Here is a 22,956-nt window from a genome sequence, read left to right on the forward strand (position 1 = left end):
AACTGCTTTATTTCGATTCGATTCGGTTCAAACTGATCGATTTTGATTTTTGATTATTTTTTAATTTAGACTTGATTTTCATGTTATTTAGTCTAATTTTGACATTGGTTTGAACCTAATAAATATTAAACAATGAAATTAAACTCTCTCTCTCTCTCTCTCTCTCTCTCTCTCTCTCTCTCTATATATATATATATATATATATATATATATATATAATTCATAAATTCCCCATAAAATTAAATCAATTCAAAAATTAATTCGGTTCGATTTGGTTTAATTTAAATATATAAAATTACTATTTGGTTCGATTCGATTTAACTAATTTTTTTCTCTTTAAAATCAAACCAAACCAAAATAACTAAAATTTTTATAAAATAAAATCAAATCGAACCGATTAAATTTTAAAACCGAACCAATTAAACCCAATTGACTCGGTTCTATTCGATTTTTCAGTTTGAACCGAAATCTGCTCGCCCTTAGTTCCTGCTTAAATTGACCGATCAGTTTGATTTTCACAACAACAATTATTATTCATATATTATTACATCTTACAGTAATTTTAAATTTTCATTCTTTAATTTAAATTATTAATTTAATTTTGCTTCTTAACTTTCATTTATATTACAAAAATATCTCAATTTCAATATTGTTCTTGAAAAGGTCTTCTTTACCTTTGTTAGTTGACTTTCTGATAAATACACATTGTCCCTCTCTTCTTTCTTATCTGTCTCTCTAATTCGCACTCTCTTATTCTTCAATACATATTTCTCAACTATCAAATTGCACATGTCTCTCATACAACTTTACAACCAACAATAATTTTCTTCCCTTTGCTTCCCCTTAAATTATCCCATAAATAAAGTAAAAGTATGGAGTAAAAATTAAATAAAAACCACATGAGATCAAGAATTAATGCACCCCATACAAATTAATGCATAACCAACTTAAATGTTTGAAATCCTATCAATTCCCTTCAACGAAGTTCTGGGACTGATACATGACTTAGTTGACACTATCATGGTTAATGTAGAAGTGAGACGTTGAGCCATAAATATTGAAACTTTAACTTCAAGTCAACAACCAAGGAATTTAAGGATAGACCCATGACCAAAATTGCAGGCAGCATAAGAGGCTTCCCAACTGGCATATCATTGGTCTCTGATTGACTATGGAGGAGGCAAAGGGCAATGCTATTTCGGGTAGGGAGGTTGGGATCCTTTGAGAGGTACTTTGAGGAGTGGCTAGGCAATGAGTATCGTACCATTATAAATGGCAAAACGCATATTTAAGTTCATGAGCTTTACTTTATGTTAATATTAAGCTCCTATACTTTGTGTTCCATATTTTAAGCCCTTAAAATTTTAAATTTGTTAACATTATACCATTTTTTTAAATTGTCTCTTTGTGTGTGTCATTCATTCGCAGTGTGCAGCAAGTTGAAGGGAAAAAGTAATCTGATTATGATAGATACCATTCACATTTAAGAGAGAGAAAATTAAAAATTGTAGAACTATAAACCTAAAAAACATACATAAAACCATCTAAAAAGACCATTATAATGCAACATCTCTTTCTGTTGATTCTCTCCCCTATTTAAGCAAGAAAATTGTGAAGAAATTAGCGATCGATTTTTCTTAGGATTTGTTAATCAAGCAGTACTCTTGAGTATCATCTTCTCCAAAATCTTAGTTAGTACTGTCAACATTGGTTAAAAGAGATACAAAATTCAATGGTGGGCCTTCTTGCATTTGTTCCAACTCATGCTTTAAGTTTGTAACATCCCTTTTCATCTTATTAAAAAACATTATAAGATAATCATTGAATCTTTCATCATGACACCTAAAAAAATCATAATGGCTACCCTACATTTACATGAATTTCGAAACAAGTAACCAAATCAATTACCCGAATAACTTGCCAAAATCATTTTCCCAAATCAATTACCCAAGCTAGCCACATTATTCTTCAATTTGAGGTCAATGCATAAGAATCTTGTGTACCTGATATGAACAACTCTATAACCTCCTAGCCGGGTTTTTATCTGTCCATGATGTCTTTAGCTTAATAGGTCTCTTATAAAAGTATCTCACCTCAAACGGATATCCAATAGCAACACCTTTCTACACCCCTTACACATTTATTGAGCTCTAATTGTATAGCCATCAATTAGCTACTGGTTTCTCAAAATGGGTAAGGGTTTCTCAAGAGAATACCTAATTTTGTAAAATGATGAAGTAGTTTTTTAGGTTTTATAAACAAATAAAAGCTACTTTATTTTTTTTTTTTTACACTTATCTGTTTGTTTAAGAGAAAAGGATTTACCATTTGCTAAGATAGATTTCCATTTACTCTCAATTAAAAAAGGTATAATGTCAATAAATTTGAAAGTTTAAGGGCTTAAAACATAGAGCACAAAGTACAAGAATTTAATGTTAATATAAAGCAAAGTCTAGGATCTAAAGTATGTGTTTTGCTATTATAAATCCTTTTGTTTGTTTCTCTCACCTCTTTCATTTTGTTTTTGAACACTTTAACTTGCTTACATTGATGTATATTTGTTGTTTTACTTGTTGGATATTTGCCTATTCATTGTGAAGGCCTTTTATATATCATTGATGCTTGAACAAAGTTGATTATTATTATTTTTTTTTGTGTAAGATGTGATCTTTAGAGCTTTGTTGTACCTTGTTTTGCGACCCAAAACATAGCATATTTTTTTAATATTGGTGTTCTACTTTGTTGTTATTATTGTTGTGCTTTCTTACTATACATACATACATATATATATATATATATATATATATATATATATATATATATATATATATATATATATATATGCTTATTTTATTAACACATGTATAGAAGTGCATAGCTATAGATTTTTCATAAGGCTTCAATCAATAGTCGAAAAATGTAGAATAGTCTAATTCATTTTTATTGGACTCCATTTTTGTGGGACAACAATGTAAAATGTCAAAAATACTCATTTCTCTTATTTTTCCCTTCATTCTCTAAACCTCTCTCCTTCCTCATCTCTTTGTGCTCTTTGCCTTTTTCTATCTTTGTCTCTATCCCTTCTTTCTCTTCATACAACCATAGCTAACAAAACCACAAAAATTCAAGTCATAACTCAATCCAACTAATCAAGTGCTCACATCTAAAATAGACAAATAAACTCCAAAAAGAATGAATTCCAAGAGGTTGAAATAAAAGGGCTACAAACAAAAATCTAAATTTAGATAAAAAAAAAATACAAGATGCAAAAAAAGAGACTAGTATTGAGAGAAGAAGAGAACCCACATACACAAATTTGAGGAAAAAAAATACTTAAAGAATATTAAATTAAAAGCTCCCAACCCCACTTAGCAAACTTAAATTTCTTCCCTTGTGTTATGAATCCAAAGTGGAATGGTTAGTTAGAGTAGTGGTGGATGGCAAGCAAAAGTTGTGTAAAAGTGGAAGGGTGGGCCTTGAGTGGAAGTAGAGGGAGTACATGTAGTGACAAACACAACATTTAGGTTTAAGGGGCCATTGATAGACATAAATTTAAGCATAATTATTTAATATTTAAACTTAGGATAACAAATGACGAACTTAGAGGTAATCTTTAGTGTGCTTCACTCACAATTAGATGATTTTAGTCATACACTCTTTTTACTTGTTACTAAGAAATCTCATTATTATTTAAGGCTCAATTATTATTAAAATGAAATTATAGTAAAATTGATGAATATTATAATATTAAATTGTTAATTATAAACAAAAGGTACTTGATCAAAATTAAATAAAATTTTAACATCTTTTAAAAATTTAGCTTTTTATGTAATTACGCCCATTTTTTTATTACTTAAATGAAAAGTTAAAACAGATAGATCATTAATTTTTAATTTCTTACGAGTGATCAAATAATTTTATTTTCAACAAAAGGAATTAAAGTGTAAATTTTGGCAAGCATCAGGGACTATTCTGTAATTTATCCTTTCAAATAAGTAAAGATTCAGCGGTGTGTCCAAAGCTTAGCTCATGTCACAGGCAACAGTTACTAGTTTTCCAGGATTGGGCTTCAAGGTCAGTGTCTGCAATCGTGCTTAAACCCCAAATATTAACAACGGGAAACATCTGATCATCAATGGCTAAATCTCTTTCTCTACGCTTTCTTCACCCAAAACCCATGGCTTTCTCGGCATCAACGACCATGAAATTCACTCCCTCTCCCTTACTTTTTTCCTCAAAACCCAAATCTCTAAACAAATTGGTCTTCTCACTTCCATTGAGGTGGTTCTCCTCCACTTCTTCTCCTTACCCTCTTCAGTACGAGATGATTATCAACCGCCCAACTCAGCCCCCACCTGCCCAAACTCGTCGCAGACCCACCCGGCTTAGTAAATCCGACTCCTATAGCTCACCAGAGCCGGAATCACCCCAAACTCCTGATTCAGAACTCGGTCTTGATTCATGGGTCGAGCAGAAGCTATCTGTGGACAGAGATGATGTAGAGATGGATAAGTCTAAGAGAAAGTATTACAACAAGAGGAGAAAAAGAATGTATGGGTCAGATTCTGATGAGGATGGTGGAAAGAATGAAGAGGGCTTTGTAGAATTGAAGCCTGAGGTTGTGAACTTTCGTAGTTTACATAAGAGAGAGGAGGAATTGTATTTCTACGATACATTTGCTTATCCATGGGAAAAAGATAAACATTACAAGATGGTTTATCAGTTGGAGAAGAAGTATTTCCCTGACCAATGCTTCGATAAGGCATTCATTGATCCTAAAGATTCTAATATGAATTCAAATGGGATAGCAAAGAGTAGTAGGAGTGGTAAGAGGGCAGAGAAGAGAGATAATGGAGTTGTAGACCAACAAGATGATAGAGGGTTGGTGTTCTTTGAAGAGAAGGGTGAGATAGAGACAAATTCAGCCAAGGACTCAAATAAAGATATCACAGAGAGAAAAGTGGAGGAGTTCTTCAAGTGTTTGAAGAAAGTTCCAAGTAAGGATAATGAAGTTGATAATAGAGAACCGTATCTTGTTACAAGAAGCACTGAGCTTCCACCTACGTGGGATGGTCCTCATGGAACTGTGGTTTTGGTGAATAAGCCTAAAGGTCAGTTATTAGCGTTTTTCTATTGTGGGACTTGATGGTTTTGTGTGCATTTTATTGACTGGAAAAAAAATTTGGAATTATGAGATCTTTAGGGAACAATGTATTGTGATGCTTAACAGTCTGTACACAACACATAAATGATATACAAAAAAATAAACACTTGCTGTAGTGAAGTGCCTGTATTTGATCGATTCCTCAAAAGGAAAAAAAAAAAAATCATGCCAAGCTTCCATTTAAAAAAAAAAAAGCCAGCCTTTTAATTTTCTCAATCTCCTTCACTGTTAGTTTCATAATTTGTTGAATTTGGATTAGCATTATGTATATCCCATTTAAATTTTTACTTCCAACTTCTTAATCAGTAAAATAATCCTTTTTTGTATAAGAAAATGTGGCATTTTATTTGTTAAGGGAAAGTGGGTCTGCAAGAAGTTTTTAATGCATCAATAAAAAAATGGAATATTAGTATTTGTGAATTATGTTTGTAAATTTGATATTTAATCAGCAGAATTTACTAGCAAAGGAAAGATGAGCTTCTAGCTGTTATAGAGTACATAAAATGCATATGAGGCAGACTATCATACATGTTATTATTAGCTAATTTAACCAAAACTCCATAGTATACCCCTTTGTTTCTCACTTAAGAATAGCAATATTTCTTTTTATCAAGTAAACTCAGGCTCAATTCCAATCTTATTGGGATCAGCTATATGGATCTCTATCCTACATTTTGCTTGTTTTAGGGTTAGATTTCCACAAAGTTTTAGCTAGACTGTTTACAGGGTTCTGAAATCTTTCCAAATTCCTGTAGCTGAGATTTTCTTGGAAGTTTAAAGTAAAATATAAAAAATGACAACTCTGATGTTTTTGTTCATCCAAAAAGTAATGTTATGATATTGCAAACCAGGATGGACTTCATTTACAGTTTGTGGAAAGCTGCGTCGCCTGGTGAAAGTGAAAAAGGTCCCCTCCCCCTTCTGCACTACAGGTGCAATTGCTTCTGCACTACAGGTGTAGCTTTGTCTAACTCTTTTATTTTGGTTAAAGGTGGGGCATGCTGGAACACTTGATCCTATGGCAACTGGATTATTGATTGTATGTGTTGGTAAAGCCACTAAGTTGGTAGAAAGGTAATATTGAATTTAAACCAATTTTTTAGACTAGCTATTAATCTCAGTTTAGAGGCAGTGCGCCCCCCGATGGCCCCCTCCCCTTTTCTTTTTTTTTTTTTTTCATCCCTTTTGTTGTCTAAAGACTATAACTTTTTCTCTATTACATCTCTGAAGACCTTTTATATTATATGCAGATATCAAGGAATGATTAAGGGTTATAGTGGAGTTCTCCGTTTAGGGGAGGCAACTTCAACTTGGGATGCTGATTCACCGGTGTGTCTATATATATTTTGAATAAAAGCTGATGATTGTTATTTTCTGGTCAAATGCTGTATGATAATTCAATGTACTTGTTCTTACTTTGAAGCATTAGTAACCAAGACATTTGTGTATTATGCTGTCTTGTCCTGTATTAGGAAAAAGGCACATCCTTCATATTGAAACACCTAGTATAAATTCTAGGAGGGAGGGTCTAGTGTTTTGCTCATTGAGATTGAGTATAAGCTGACCAATAGCTACCAGCTTGAATGGAAGAGCATTGGAGAATTTAGTTCAGTGCGCCCCAAAAATCTAATTTGCGCTCTACTACTTTTTGTTTTTTGCATTGCCAATATTGCCCTTTTGTCAGTGAAATCAAGATTGTATAGTTTGCATTATTATCACTCAGGTCAGTTGGCTTTCCAGATTTAGATACCTCTTATCACAATGATTTGGGGAGTGGGGACCGTTCTTCACTCTTTTCTCTATGGCCGATATTTTATTAGAACTATGCTTTGCAATTCCTTCTAGTGATTCTCAGTGTTGACATGAAAATTTTCCCTATTCACAAAAAATTGGCTTCTCCTTCTAGTGATTCTCAGGCCTTGTGTTTTTTTTCCCTTGTGACCCAGAGTCCTGATCACCTGATCCTAGAGATAGCTAATATCAGAAAACACTGCCCCCAGTATCATAAGATATCATCATTTTCTTTAGAAAGCTAAATGTAATCAGTGATGGCAACAGGCTTCAAATTCCTTCCAAATCTGGAGTCCACATTTTCAATCTACATCCATACCCTCCACAATATGGCCAAAGTCATGCTTGGTTTTGGGGTTGCAATCGGAGAAATAGAATCCATTGCTTATTAGTCATGCATTAGTCTTGGATAGTGTGCAATTAAAACGGAAATTGAAGTAAAAATTTGGAGTATATTTAGAATAAATAGATAATTGCTATTTCACTAGAGTCTCTGCTGTTTTAAAATCTTTGATCCATTAATACAACGGCGATATAGTCACTGCATAAAATTGAAAGGTTTGTGGAATGTGAATAGCACTACATGTTAGTTCAAACTTTTTGCACTAGATCTTCATTAACATCATCTTGTTGCTTGTTGGACACCATAGAAATTTGAATTTGATGTTGTATCTTGAATCTACTTCTATGCATCATCCAAATCTTTATTTGTAAACTGCCCTTTTTAGGTTATCCAGCGTGAGCCTTGGGAGCACATCAAAGATGTGGACATAAGGAAAGCTGCTGCTTCTTTTTGTGGTGAAATATGGCAAGTTCCTCCAATGTTCTCTGCCATCAAAGTAAGAAATTTTGCTACATTAGCTGATGACCATGCTGGATAGGTAGCCAATGATGTATAGCTGTGTTCACAGATGCTTGCATGTGGTCCTCAAAATAAATAAGAATTCTACTAGGCATAGTGACTCACTACAGTTACAGTGTTGTAGTGAGTCACTTTTTCATTTTAGAATTTACATATCTTTTATTCACTTTCTGTGATTATGTTCTGTTTATTCACATTCTTAACAACTCATAATCACATATTCACCATAAAGCATGGCTAGCTTTCCTAGACAAATGGAATAAGTTGATGATATAGTCCACCTTTCTTCTATTCATCCACAACTATAAGTAGAAGAAAGAAGCACCCTGAAGTTTACATTCTAATTCTGCCAGGACTCGGTATCATGATGCTGTGGCTTTCTTCTATGTAGAATGCTCTATTGGAGTGCATCTCTAGCTAGACTAATGGAGATAAAAAGGTGGAGACCACAGCTTGATACGAGTACTAACTGAAATATACCACAAGCCTCAGAGCTCAGGTCAAGGATCTCTCTCAAATGGAGAAAGGGAATTCCACTACTATAAGACTGTCAACCTAATTCCTAATTCTTGTAGCAGAACCGACTACTTGAACGAGTACCAGCATGGGGAGAACCTGTACCTCAAATTAGTTCGTATTATCTGTGTCTACCCTAGTATCCCTGTTACTGTAAGGGAACAGAAGCAAGAAAAGCAGATTTTAGATACTAAGACGTCCGAGACTTGAAACTAGAACTCACTAACCAAATGATTTTCAAATACATAAATGCATACAATAACCATTCAACTCAACAATTATACATACAAGAGAAAGGAATCTTCTGAAATATTTTGCATGTAAATAGGGGAATAAATGGTGACGTTAAGCATTAAGATTATCTGTTACAGTTATACACACTATTATGGGTATGAACGTAATAGGCATATTATCTGTTCTTATTTAATAGTTACAAACTCGGGTGAAACTTTGGTGATCCACTTCTTTAATTATGCTTCTAGATTTTGTTGTTCACACCTAATATATCCCATATCAGTCAGTATTCACAGTAACTTACACCTAAGAGTAATGATAAATTGCCAATTAGGTTCTAAATTTTCAGTTTTATCTAATGTGGGCACCTGAGACTGGTATTCTTTGCAAATGTGACTATTTTCACCCTAAAGTTATGTTTAGGTACATTGTGGCTTGTCGGTCTAGTCTCTTAAACTTGGCTTTGGCTTCTGAATTCTGGGTTGACACATTGTTGTTAGAATTATAGTTGACATGTTCCTTTCAGAAACTCGGGAGTCTGGAGTAATGGGGAATTTTTTTTCAATGTATCAAAAAATTAAAAAAAAAATCTTTGTAAAGACAAATAATTTCTGCTTGGCATTGCTGATTTATTGAAACTGCATTTTGATTTTGTAATTTTTTTTTTGGATGGAGATAGCTGCTTTTCACCCATTTCTGGAAAATCAACGAGTTGATGCTTTTCTCTAAAGCAGTTCAACCTGTGTTTTAAGATCCAGATGTGGATCAATAAAGGAGGTTGTACTTTAAAATGCATGCATATTTGAATTCAAAAACACTGTTATGTGTTATTAGTTTGCTTGCTCAAACTTTCTCCACTTTGTGATAGATTGGAGGTGAAAAGATGTATGAGAAAGCTAGACGAGGAGAAAATATTGAGCTTTCACCCAGAAGAATTTCAATTTTTCAGTTCGAAATACAGCGAAGTTTAGAGGACAGGTTCTTTTGCTTTCTGTTCTATATATATCAGCACAAGTACACTCCTACGCACAAGCCACTAGCTACATCTTCAATTTTTTCCTCTTGTTAATTAAATGTGAAAACATGTTATATACACATATAATATGTAAATATATGGTATACTTAATGTGCACCTTTTTGTTCATCTGTGTGTGCCAATTGTTGGATGCAACTTTGATACTAGCTGGAAGCGTATTGGATTGATGCTACTTTGTACTACTTTGTTCGGAGAGGATTAACACATAAACAAGATAAACAGGATAAACAAAGGAATTACAGGGAGAGAGAATACTTGATATGTCTATTACTTTCTCTACACGTCTCTTTCTTATTCTTTTCTTCTCTCTACATGAACACATATACCATAGGGGTTTATATAGTAGACACTTCATACTAGATACATAGAACTTAATCTTCTAGTTATTAGCATCTATATTAATGTAACACAATTTACTAAACACTTCATACTTTCCTAAGCACACCACACACTTATCAACACATGCTTATTATTATTAATATTAAATTTATACTTCCAACATCCCCCCATAAATTTAAATCTCTCTTCATATTACTAAATGATGATTGCTCGAACTACAATGTAGGGGAAATTCACGAGCTACAGCAACTAATCTTTGAACCACACGATAGCTCGATTTTTCAGCTTCTCGATCCTCCAATCTTCTCTTTAGCTCATCACGCATTATTCTCAGTTTTTTTATGGCGTCATTCAAGTCATCAATAAAATTGTTTAATTCGTGCAACTCTCACTCATTCACGTCTTTGATAATGACATTATGAAACCATTTGAAATGCCTTATCATGCGTAGAGCAGCATCATTCTCAGCATCCTTCTTTGTATAGGCCTTATACCCATATTCCGTATGCCTTTCAAATTTGTCTTCAAAATCTATTCTCACTAGGAAACTAGTTTGATGATCTGTACAACCTTTTTCATACGAATAAATTGCTGGTGGCAATCTAAACTTTTCAAGTAATTCCTTAAGTATCATTTTGAATGGGATGGTCACAACAATTGGTACTTCAATCTCCATTATTCACTTGGTTGTTCCTTGACACTTTGGTGTTTTTCGGGGATTTCTTTACACCCTTACTAATTCTCGGAAGACCTTTTCGGCTTCCCTTCTCTCTTGGAAGACTCTTCTTGTCTTCTTCGCTTTCTCAATGGGTTATCTTCTTGATTTGAACTTGGAGATTCTAAATGCAAATGACCCTCTCAACAGATCTCTTTTCCCAACCTGGAGAAACACTTTCAATGGATATTCTCTTCAACAGACCAATCTCTTTAACAAGCTATCTTATACCACCCTTTTCACCTTGCTCTGATGCCACTTTGTTGGACGCATCTTTGATACAAGCTGGAAGCATATTAGATTGATACTATCTTTGATAAGTGTCATGAATTTCCCCCAAGCACTCTAACAAGCTTTCTTATACCACCTTTTCACCTTTTCAAAGCTGGTGTGCCAATGCCTGGTGGTTGATTTTCAACTTCCAGGATGTGGCTTTGCTTGGATATACTGTTCCACATGTATGCTGTTGATCATGTATGCTCTGTTGCTCATGTAATATGTATATTATGTTGAAGTTAAATATTCCTTTTATCAGAAAGGATAGGTTACTGTCAATATGACATCATTGATTATGCTCTTTCTCTTTGTGATTAACTTATAGCCATTCCTCTGTTCAAAATAGAAACCTTTGCTTGGTACTCTGACAATATACAAAATATAGCTCTTTCTAAGATTTCGACATTTTTGGTTGGTTACCGGTTTATCTGATAAAAACTAGAAGCCATGAAATGGCAATGCAAAATCTGATGTTACATGATAGTCACAAGACGCAATACATATCACCTGATCAATGATCAGTGGCATAACAATACCTGGGCTTAAAGGTGACGTGAGCTGGAGGTTAGAGTTCAAGCCACTGAGACTAAATGTGGTTGTACATACGATTGAACCAAATGATTGTCATGCTAACTTATTGTCCATTATGTCACCACTTTGGGAATTATTACATAATTAACTAAAATTTATTTCTTTGATCCTCTTAAACTCTTCTGCACTTTTATTCCATGTGCTTTGGGTGATGGAAATTGGAAAACTTATGCTTTCATAGACTCTGTTTTAGATATTAAAAATTCATGTTAGGAAGAGCTTTCTGGAAATTATAGGTTCACTGTTTAGGCAGCCATAATTGGACTTGAATTGAGTTTATGTGGTGGTTGCAGACAAAATTTGATTTTCCGAGTTGTCTGCTCTAAAGGAACATATATCCGATCACTATGTGCAGATTTTGGGAAGGCTCTTGGCAGGTATACATTTTTTCACCTTGATTCAGTGATAGCTTTTTATTAATTTATCCTGTGGCCAGTAAACATGACTTAGAAGCATTACACATTTCTGAGGATTTAACTCAAAATCGTTCAGAATGGAAAAAGCGAATCCATATAGCCGACCCCAAATTTTTGGGATAAAGGCTTAGTTGAGTTGAGTTGAGTTGTATCCTGTGGCCAGTAGTTTTGGGTTTCTGGAATTACTGACAATCTTTGGCTTCCCGCCTAATATTAATAGATTTATAACCAGATGGTTTCAAGTGCATGTTGTGAGTGAAATTGGATCATAGTGAGACCAGAAGTAAGAAGTGAATTTAGCTTGCCTTGTATTAAATGTTCAAAGATGTTAAACTATGACATCAAAATAAGAATTTGCAACCGTTTGAGAATTTTAAATGTTTGCCTATCCAAGATGCAACATAACTTCAAATTTTGTGCATAGTTGTCAAAATTTCTGATTCAGCAACACTTAGGAATAAGGAGACTGGACTTTACTCCTTAATTCTAAAATTTTGCTCACCATTGAAGAATGCAATTGAAGGCTGTGACAGTGTAGCATTAAAATATTCTGCTATTAAGTTGGTTTTCTCATTCTCTATTTGAGTTGATATTGTTTCTAATTTGACTTTTCAATTGCAGTTGTGCTCATTTAACTTCTCTTCGAAGAGATTCAATTGGTAAGGCCTTTTCCTCATTCTTGAAATTCTTAGTGAGGACTGAGAGGATCAAGTTTTTAGGCTCCGTAATATTTTTTGCATTTTATAGCGTTTGGGACGCTCAAAGGAAAATGGATATTTCTTAGTCAAAAGAAAAACTAATGATTCCTCTTTTTTAAAAGAGGAAGTCATTTTTCGTTTTCTAAATTTTGATAATATTATTAAAATGTGAAAACATTCGTACATACATGAAATAACACAAACCAACCATTAGTTTAACATTACAATCAAATAACATAAAATATTTTTATGGACAATATTTTTTATAAAACATTTTGCATGGAAATCATTTTCCATATATAAGATATATTATGCAAAACAAAAGGAGCCTTAATCTGAGTTATTTCATCATCATTTTGCAAGGAATCCCGGAGAGAGAGAGACCATGAGTAATTAAATAATTTATTGATACTTGTGCTGCATTCACAATTGGATAAAAATCAGTGGAAGTGTCTCTATTTTGCGCACTTAAATGACAAATTTTTGGGGAGCCACTTAAAATCTCAATTAGGTGTGTCATTCAGCAAGGAAATTGGGAAAAGATTACAATATTTGACAAAAATAATAATACACTGATGACATTTCTATTTGTTTACAGGAGAATACTTGGCAGATGACGCTTGGGACTTCAAAGATCTGGAAGAGGCAGTAACAAAAAATTATTTCTAACTGGTTGTGGCAATAAGTTGGCCCGAAAAATTTTGGGGCTCAGTACATTTTTGTTGGTGGTTACATCATTCCCTCATTTCATTCATTACAAACTATAAAAATTTGATACAGTGATAGGTAGCTAAAGGCTTTTGGTAAGCTAAAGGCTTTTGGTACTCTCTCTCTGCAGATTAGTTCTATGCAAATTTTTGATAGCCAATTCCCAGAATTTTCAAGGGCTGTACTTTGCTAAAGTGAAACCGTAGATTCTATTCTAGAAATGAAATGGCGCATAGAAATTCTAATGTGTACGTTCGAGTAGCTGACTTACGAGCCATCATGGGGAAATAACCCTTCTGTTCTTGCATTACCAAGATCATGATTTTAAACTTCTGAACCTTTCTTGCCCGAGTCATCAGAATACATAAATTTGTCTAGTTAATTTGCTCAAGGCTACAGGTCAGCTCTTCCATTACACCTAAATAGTAAATATAACTCCATAAGGTTGTTCACAATTACAGGTGATATGAACTATGGGGATTGATTCCCAGAACAAAGACACTTAGAAGGCCACAAAAAATTACGTTAATGAATACAGAAAATGAATGAAGCATTGCAATTTTCAGTGAAAGAACTGGTAAATATGAAACAGGGATATATGCTTACTAAACCAGCCACGACACATTATCATTGTGGAAACTGCATAAACATGGATGTGAGTTCTGCAAGTAGATTAGATGTGGTTATTTTATAAAATATTCTTGTAGCCATCACTGCCATCCCTCTAACGAGTTGTTGAATTGGCAGGATCAATTCCCATTGCCTGAAAGTAGGCTTTCTCTGCATTAGTCATTCGATTTTGAAACATATCCCATTCTTTTCGACATCTCTCCCTCACCTGAGAAAGAAAATCAGACCTTCAAAGCTCTTCGCATTGACGGTGACTATGCAAATTCATCATCAATGCTAACTAGTCTTACTATGAGAGAGAGAGAGAGAGAGAGAGAGAGAGAGAGAGAGAGAGAGATTTAGCACGCAATGAAAGTAAAGAACTTATTGCATACCCCTTCCCATGGTGCCCTACCACTCTCTGCTTTCCCCTGTCAAAAAAAAAGAAAGGATGACTAAAGTATATTCCACATCAAACAAAACTATTTGTATTAGATAATGACTTGGGTTTACCTGGTTCCCAAGTGAAGGAACACCTTGATGAACAATCCATTGAGCATCTACGACCCCTATTTTCTCATGAGCAGGCTGTTTCCAAGCAACATAACAAAATTAATAAGTGATTGAGGTGGACAGCGAAAGTTGTTAATGTGGAAGAAGAAGGTGGTTACTGACCTCAACACATTTCCTCAGAGCAAAATCTAAACCCCATCCATGAATCAAGTCATTCTGAAATAGGAAAAATTTTAGACTAGCTAGTTAGAGAAGTTGGAGTGGCAATCACAAGAATGCATAATTCCAATACTCCATACCTGAATCATATGCCAAACACAACGCCATGCATCCCGAGAAAACACAGTCGCCATAATCTCAACAAATCTGATCATTAAGTATTTAGATTAAGATGTACTGAAAATCAATCCTAACTACTAAATACATTTACAGAAGTGATAAGGAAAATGAAATTTGAATAATCTTGGTAATCACATAACATTGACTTTATTATTGTTACATACGCTGCACAAGGTGGCAAGTGCGGGTCAGTACACCAACCAGGCTTCTCTTCAGTATCCCTGCAGGATGTGAGGAAAACGAAAGGGAGCAGTCAAGCCACAAGTGACAAGATAATTTAACAAGTGAAGAAGATTAAGGAGTTGAGTTGAGTTGAGTTGAGTTGAGAAGAAGATTAAGGAGTTCATACTTGTGAACTTCAGAGTCATCTCTCTTCTTTGTCATTGCCCATGTTGTCCCTCTATCAGGATCTAAACCAGGCTGTGAAATCTCCAGACCATGTTTCCTTACCAGTTTAATGTATCTGAAACAGTGAAGAAATGAACCTCAACATATATTTTTTTTTATTTAAACAATATTTTTCAATTAAGCATGAAGGTGAATTGCACTTACTCCTCTGCATCAAAATGCTCTACCCCAAGATCCTCATCCCACATAAAAATATAGTCATAGGGTGCAACAATGTCAGGATGTAGAAAACGTTTGGCATACCACCTTGAGCAAATTTCAGAGAGCATATGAGAAAATATAAGTTGCAATACATTCAGGTTTCTGAAATTTATAATAGGCTAGGCTAGAGTCTAACCACTTTGTTTGCTTCGAAGCACTCACGTGGATGGCTCGCTTTGACCACTCAAACTCATCCCATTCTGTTGTCCGACCATCATAATGAAATAACAGAATGGTGAAGTTATCTGAGAACTGTGAAAATATATTTTAATTGAGAAAATGAGAAAGCAAGAATAGAGAGAGAGAGAGAGGAGAGGAAGGGAGGGGAAAGAAACCTTTCTAATTGCTGCATCAATATTATTTTTCTGATCATAACCAACCGTAAAAGTAACCAGATACTTTGGTTTGGTGGCCAAGTCCTGCAAACACCACCTCCATTAACCAAATATCCAGATTAGGCAAGAACATACCACCATGATGTCAAATTGGAAAAATTTTTAATATTTTGAAGGTTAACTAAAAGCATGTGGAAATCCTATAAATGAATAGCAGCTGAAAGGAAGAGATGTGATGCTTCAAATAAGATAGCTTGATGCACATATTTTTGCTTATAAAAAATTAAAAGAAGAAAAAGAAAGGATAGCTTGATGCAACAGTGATTAATTTGCTGCAAACTTCTTTAAAATGCCTTTTGTATACAATACATTTTTGGTATCCATTTCTGGTACTTTACAGAATATTTCAAACTTTCTTCTCTTTCTTCATTTCAAGTCCATAACCCGTTCTCCCTCCTACCCCCAATCCCCACTTTACTCCCAACCCAACCAAAAAGGAAAATTATGATGCCATAAGAATTGGGTGATGGCGTCCCAAACTATCAACAGTGCCTGAAATGACAACCAAATGGTTAAAATCTGGATCCCAACTTAAGAGGACTTAAGTTTGAACCGCTAAGCTGGTGGTGGGAATTTATGGGGCAGGAAAGGTGGTTGAGGTCTTCATTAGGGGTCTAAAAGAACCAAGTTGTTCGCGAGCTACTCGAGGCTCGACTCTATAAAAGGTCAGCTTGGTTTGGTTCGTTTTTTAAACGAGCCGAGCTCGAGCTCGAATTTTAGGCTCGTTTAATAAACGAGCCGAGTTCAAGCTTAGCAGTATTTGGTTCGAGCTCGGCTCGTTTAAAAAATCACAAGTCAGCTCATTGAATAGGCTCATGAACAGGCTCGTTGAATAGGCTTGTAGATAAGCTCATGAGCTAGCTCGTTTACAAAAATATTTATATTAATAATTATATTTCATAATGTTATAAATATATTTATTTTATTTATAATTATTCTAAAAATAATATATTATTTAAAATTATAATATAATCAACATATAAAATTTAGTTATTTGTATTTTTTTTTTGTATTTTTTTTTTAATAAAGATTAAGTTAATTTATATATAAAAATAGAATTAAAATGTTAAATATGTGCTCTCAATATAAAAAAATATATTATTAAATATTATATTATTAAATAAAATTATAATATAATCAAAATAAAAAGTGTATTTATAAAATAATTTTTTAATATAAATTTAATTTTTTATAAAAAATAAAGTTAATTTTTATATGATAAATAAATTTAGAAAATCAGGCTATATAGCTTGGTGGTAGTTATATGATTTAAAAATATGAACCCATTTATCTCTCACTCTTTTCTTTTTTCTCTCTAAATTTTAAAATTTTAAAAGATTAAACTTCAAGTTTGACACTAATTATCTAACTATTATTATTACTCGCTCTCTCTTTCTCTACAATCTCCCCTTAATTCTTTCTATTAATACTAACTAATCTATTCATCTATTATAATTATTTATACTGTCCCTCACCTAGTCTCTGTCTTTATACGTACTTTCTCTCAGTTTCATCTAACCAATTTAGTGCGGAAACATTAACCAATACTCTCTCTTTATATATATATATATATATATATATATATATATATATATCTATTATAATTATTTTATATTATCCCTCACCTAGTCTCTGTCTTTATACATACTTTCTCTCAGTTTCATCCAACCAATTTAGCGCGAAAACATTAATCAATACTCTCTCTTTATATATATATAGGATGAAACTGAGAGAAAGTATGTATAAAGACAGAGACTAGGTGAGGGATAGTATAAAATAATTATAATAGATGAATAGATTATACATATATATATATATATATATATATATATATATATATTTAAGTGTATTAGCGTATTATATAATATACATTCTAATTTTCAATTATATAGTCCTTAAAAACTAATTAAACTATACTGGAATAAATTATAAAAGGTGTTAAGTGTGTATTAACCATAAATACTACAAGTGATATTTAAAAATTAAATATGTAGCATGTACACACATGCACATACATACACACATATGCTTCTTTTATATTATTGTAATATAATAATAAAGTTTAAATCAAATAAAAGGATTTAATCATAGAGTAATATATTATTAGTATTTGGCGTGTTATACATATAATTAAAGGTTTTAATTAGCATTTGAGTCAATAAGAGTTAATATTTAAAGTTATAATAATAATAATAATAATAATAATAATAATAATAATAATAATAATAATGAAACCTTAAAAGTGTTTTAAATAATTTACATATTTATATTATATAGTAAATTTTTAAATTAAATTTTATTAAAAAAGAATAAGAATAGAACTCAGGAATTTGTTGACATGTACTTCAACAAATAAACTAAAAGAATATAAAAAGGAAAGAAACTAAGAAAATATAAAAGAGATAAAGAACAATAAATAAAAATGATGGAAATGAAAAAAAAATGCAAAATAAAAAAAAGCGAAAAAAACAAATCAACAAAGATGGGATTCGATCCCTAGGAAGTAAACAGGTTACTTCATCTTCTGTTACTGGACAACAGCTAATTTTCAATAGAAACTAATTATGCTTAAATGATATATAATCATTTCAAATGCTGAAGTGCACATCTCTTATCCCACATCAGAAGTTTTGGTGAAGCAGAAGGGATTTGCTTCATTATAAAAGGAGAACCCCTCTTTGAGTCTTAATGTGATTTAAAACTTGAAATTAGTCTTAATGAGACTTTAATTAAATTAAAATTTTATTGAAGTCCTTATAATGACTTTTTTAATATTTACGATTTTTTATTTAAAATTGGGTTTGTTTATAATTATAAACGAGCTGAACTCGAGCTCGACCTCGAGCTCGAACTTAGCTTGTTTATTATTTAAACGAGTCGAGCTCGAGCTTAGCTTGTTTATTATTTAAACAAGCCGAGCTCGAGCTAGAGTGAGCTGAGATTGAATCGACCTTGATTTTAATAAAATTTAAACGAGCTGAGCTCGAACCTTAATATTAAAGCTCGAATCGAGCTCGAGCTCGAGCCTGAACAAGCCAAAGCTCAGTTCGGCTCGGTTCGATTACACCCCTAGTCTTCATTCTTATGCAAATATTGCTCATGTTTCAACAAATAATCTAATCTGAATTCAAAATCAAGCATTATTTCTTTATATTTGTGCTCCCTATAAAAACCTTAGCAACTTTTTCACCGACTCTAGAACAAGCAGTCATGTATCACTTACTCAAATGTGTCTATTACGATCCCACATTGCTAAGGGACAACCTTGGTGAGAGGTTAATACGTCCCTAGGCACTCTCCCCTTGCAAGTCGGTTTCAAGGGTGAGTTCTATCTAGGCGACCTATTCCTCACGTCGTTCAACCTTAGCTACTCATGGTGCTTAACAGTTCATATCAATTGATATCAGAACCAACCTCATCTTGTGAGACTTGACACTCAGAGTGGAGGCTCACAGAGTAGTGGCCTGGGCCCATTGTATAAGGATAGTTAATCCGACATGTAAAGTGTCAGCTATGACCAACGTGACCATGACTAACATGGCTGTGACCAATAAGGACACTAATTCTCCAAGCGTGGCGTATCTCACATTGCTAAGAAACAACCTTGGTAGAAGGTTAATAAGTTCCTAGGTACCCTCCCCTTGCAAGTCAATTTTCAATGGTAAGTTCTACCTAGGTGACTTATTCCTCACGTGGTCAAACTTTAGTGACTCATGACACTCAAAAGTTCATATTTGTGTCTTTCCTTGCAGTTTTAAATCAAGCCACTAGAAGATTTAAATGAATCAAAAAAACTGATTGTCAAATATTTAATATGATGTTACAACTAAAATATGCCTTCCGTATCAAGTCAAGTTGTGAGTTGCACCTCTTCAGGCAGACCCCACAATCGACGGAGGTAGAAATCTGATTCAGACTCTATTATACCAGGAGGTAATCTCTCAGCTCCTCGAGGATTTGTTGGAACCCATATCTGAATCAGAATCAGAGGAATAATAATTAGTACTAACAGATAAAATCTGTGGATAAAGCTGCCAATGTATTTGGTAATCAGATAAGATGACAATGACACTAGCATAACATCAAAGTTTGGTACGGATAAAGGCAACTGCAACAGGTATTGGGACTGGAAACTCATTCTCAATTTGATGCCACTAAAGGTTCAAAAAAGCATGAGTTCCATATTTCTAGAGGATGATCAAATTTTTATTTTATTTTATTCTTTTTACTTTGACAATATCTGCTTGCTTGATAACCCATTTTAACAATAAAAAAATGAGGGCAATCTTAGATGCAATTGAATTTAGAAGAGGACTAGCAAGATCATCAAATTCTAAAAATGTTTAGTGAATGAAAGTAATTAAACAAAGGTATCTCAGGTGAAAACAACAGACTCAAAGATGACTTAATTTGCAGTTGTTCAGCTACTCGACTACTCGTACCAAACTCTGGGTCTGTTAACAAATAGAGTCATGGTTTAGGTTTTTTCTTGCATAAAACTAGTTAAGATTGATAATTAAGAAAAGAATAGCTGCAATTGGTATGCAATACTATAATGGATTTTAAGATAAGGATGCAACTGAGGCAAACTGAATGAGTATAATTAAATAAAGATTACATACCTTTGTATCATTATATATGTGAAGTGGAGAGTTGGCTTTGTTGCCCTTTAGAGACGACCAAGCATTGAACAGTGCTTGGGTTGAAAGACCAGAGTACTTGTCCTCAATATACGTGAGATCAATGGAAGGAAATAGGCTGGATGGAAGATTGATCTACCAAATTTTTAAACATCATAAAATAACATTACTGTGTTAGGTGACATTGAAAGCAAATTGAGAGAAACAAACTCATATAGATTTTCAAAGGATTAAAATATATCTACCTTAGATAGTGAGAGTGTTGGAAATGATATTCCTAAAAAGAAGCCAAAAATAATTCCAACAAAAGTTGTCATGAAAAGCCTCATCATCTCGTTAGGTTTTCTTGTATATCCACTGCTGCTCAAAAAAGATCAAATTCACTCATATTGATAACACTTCATTGTTATCAAAATTCTAAACTTCTAACTTGATCTTAATTTGAAGAAGGGAAATAGACTCAACCATTTCTCCTAAACCTTTTGAGGAATGAACCATACCTACGGATGGGAAGACGCATTATAGTCCAAATCTTCTGAGTCTACAACCAAAAATATACAAGATGAAACCCAGCAAGAAATAGCTGTTCCACTCACTCATCAAGTCTGCATTTTTCAGTAGCCTCCATATGAAATGAACTCCTTCATGGGAATATGACCAACTCTGAAATGCTTTTAGATAACAGTCCAGAGAACTGAGGCAATCTCCTGCATTAATTGAAATTAGTGCTCCCTTGGTTCTACTACAACGATTAAAACATTATATGCTAAAACTTCACTGATGTATTGTCACAAAGGCAGTTCTATTCTCTACTAAATGCAAGATAACAGAGTATATCAACTTCATTTCTCCTGATTATTCCTAGCATGAACTTGACTTCCTTTTCTTTTCTCAATTATAAGGTATAGACAAATGAATTGATGGGCTTTGCATTTCTACACACAAAAGTCGTTTACACGGAAATGGATATAACTTGCCCAGGGCTTATCATTCATGGTACAAATCAGCCTAAAACAAAACATTGCATCTAGCACATATGCAAGCCTTGCAAACTGCTAAATGAGTATGAATATGCTTTTTAGGCTATTAAACATACATAAACAAGTTCAAATGCTTCATCTTTCCAACCAAAGATCAGCACTCACATACATTCTTGAGGTTACAGATTTTTTTTTTTTTAAATGCCACGAACTAATATAGAAAAAGAATTTCTAAAACTCAAAAATATACAAAAGAATCAAATTACCAAAAATAAAAGATTTGAACGAATCCCATTAACCGATAATCCGCGTGCACCACATACAACCAACAAACACAATATGTGCACTTAAATACCAAAAAATTTCAACCGTTTCCAAACATGAAACCGAATTCAAATTTACCCAGTTGATAGAAACAACTATTCTTCCATGTATAACGAACAAAATGTTCTTATCTAAATATCAGGTACAAACATACGAAACCATAAGTATCAAATTACAAGCAATCATCTTGGCTTCAACTCAGAGCATATTATAAAAACCATGCAAGAAAAAAAAGCACTAAATTTTGAGGGGAAAAAAAAAAAGCGTAACTATCAGCTTATAACAATAATACCATAAAGAGATATTCCTGAAAACAAAAGAAACCACAAATGACCTAATTTCAGATTAGATATTCAAATTCTACATGGGAAAACAGAAAGAAAGGCGAACCCAAGAAAATGAAAGAAATTTCCAAGATGGGAAAATCAACATACGTGAAATCTAAATGAGAATTCTGTATCTGGGAATTCCTCTGCTTGAAGAGAAAGAAAATGAGAGATCAGAGGCGAGGATTTTGAATCTGGGAAATGCTTAAAATAATAACAGAAACAGGGAGAACGTAGCTGGGGACCAAAGATTGTGTTTGCCAAATGGCAGCTTCGTTTTTGACAAAAAAAAAATTGGCAGCTTCTTTGTAACTGAAACGAGAGAATTGGAAGGAAGAAAACAGAAACACAGGCAGAAGCAGAGGGAAAATTAATGTTGGATTTTCGAAGAAAACTCCATTATTGCCTTTCTTTTTTTTTTATGTCCTTGAAATTCTCTCTGAGTCTCAGGTGGGTTTTTTTTTTTTTATTGAGATTGAAATCTTGAATGCAATAATTTCTAGTTCCCATTTTTGTTACTATTATTTTTCATTTTGGATTTGTTTCCCTATAACGCTAACACGTTAATGTCTGAAACTGAGTTTTGACATTTTTCATCTGCTTTGTGGGACCTCTGGAGAAGGACACGTGTGAAATGTGGAGGAGAGATTCATATGTAAGTTAGTGGACTGGAATATGGTTTCTCTTGGTTTTGGTTTAGATTTTGAACTTTTGAAAATGATGATAAGGATGGCTTTGTGATTGAGATTTGGAAGATAGTGTTTGGAATCCGTCTCTTTTTAGGTTTTCTCTTCTTTTTATCTTTTATTTTTAATAATTTGAATTGTGACTTTTGGTCGGTCAATCTTGCCCACTTGCTTGCTTGATTGATTCAA

The 22,956-nt window shown here is 33.4% G+C and overlaps 2 protein-coding genes and 1 long non-coding RNA gene across 10 annotated transcripts; 1 reads left to right on the top strand and 2 right to left on the bottom strand.

Moving 5' to 3' along the window:
• Positions 1–4,009: 4,009 nt before the first annotated feature.
• LOC110649594 (uncharacterized) lies at positions 4,010–13,597 on the top strand. Of its 6 annotated transcripts, XM_021804224.2 has the most exons (9): positions 4,010–5,111; positions 6,016–6,071; positions 6,156–6,238; positions 6,415–6,493; positions 7,684–7,794; positions 9,436–9,545; positions 11,818–11,901; positions 12,562–12,599; positions 13,237–13,597. In XM_021804224.2, exons 1-9 carry the CDS (start codon positions 4,136–4,138, stop codon positions 13,305–13,307), a joined length of 1,608 nt encoding a protein of 535 aa, XP_021659916.1. In that variant the 5' UTR covers positions 4,010–4,135; the 3' UTR covers positions 13,308–13,597. The 6 variants fall into 6 exon arrangements, 3 of the variants coding, with proteins under 3 accessions (XP_021659916.1, XP_057996663.1, XP_057996662.1); XR_009146020.1 differs by lacking the exons at positions 11,818–11,901; positions 12,562–12,599; positions 13,237–13,597 and adding exons at positions 8,171–8,316; positions 9,247–9,344; XR_002493785.2 differs by lacking the exons at positions 11,818–11,901; positions 12,562–12,599; positions 13,237–13,597 and adding exons at positions 8,209–8,316; positions 9,247–9,344.
• LOC131175937 (uncharacterized) lies at positions 7,453–10,049 on the bottom strand. The gene is made up of 2 exons (XR_009146021.1): positions 9,701–10,049; positions 7,453–7,783 (listed from the first exon to the last, which is right to left on the bottom strand). It is a non-coding gene; the product is annotated as an uncharacterized LOC131175937 (long non-coding RNA).
• A 68-nt stretch (positions 13,598–13,665) lies between the features above and the next one.
• LOC110649595 (uncharacterized) lies at positions 13,666–22,582 on the bottom strand. Of its 3 annotated transcripts, none has more exons than XM_021804226.2 (15): positions 22,190–22,582; positions 20,952–21,145; positions 20,697–20,811; positions 20,434–20,586; positions 19,680–19,784; positions 15,752–15,835; positions 15,553–15,668; positions 15,360–15,461; positions 15,157–15,270; positions 14,972–15,028; positions 14,768–14,834; positions 14,631–14,684; positions 14,469–14,543; positions 14,351–14,386; positions 13,666–14,184 (listed from the first exon to the last, which is right to left on the bottom strand). In XM_021804226.2, the coding sequence occupies exons 2-15, from the start codon at positions 20,969–20,971 to the stop codon at positions 14,071–14,073; spliced, it is 1,212 nt and encodes a 403-aa protein (XP_021659918.1). In that variant the 5' UTR covers positions 20,972–21,145; positions 22,190–22,582; the 3' UTR covers positions 13,666–14,070. The 3 variants fall into 3 exon arrangements, with proteins under 3 accessions (XP_021659918.1, XP_021659919.1, XP_021659917.1); XM_021804227.2 differs by having other exon boundaries at positions 20,697–20,808; positions 20,952–21,158; XM_021804225.2 differs by having other exon boundaries at positions 20,952–21,158.
• Positions 22,583–22,956: the final 374 nt, after the last annotated feature.

The sequence above is a fragment of the Hevea brasiliensis genome, chromosome 18 (assembly GCF_030052815.1).
Source record: "Hevea brasiliensis isolate MT/VB/25A 57/8 chromosome 18, ASM3005281v1, whole genome shotgun sequence".
Taxonomy (NCBI): Eukaryota; Viridiplantae; Streptophyta; class Magnoliopsida; order Malpighiales; family Euphorbiaceae; genus Hevea; species Hevea brasiliensis.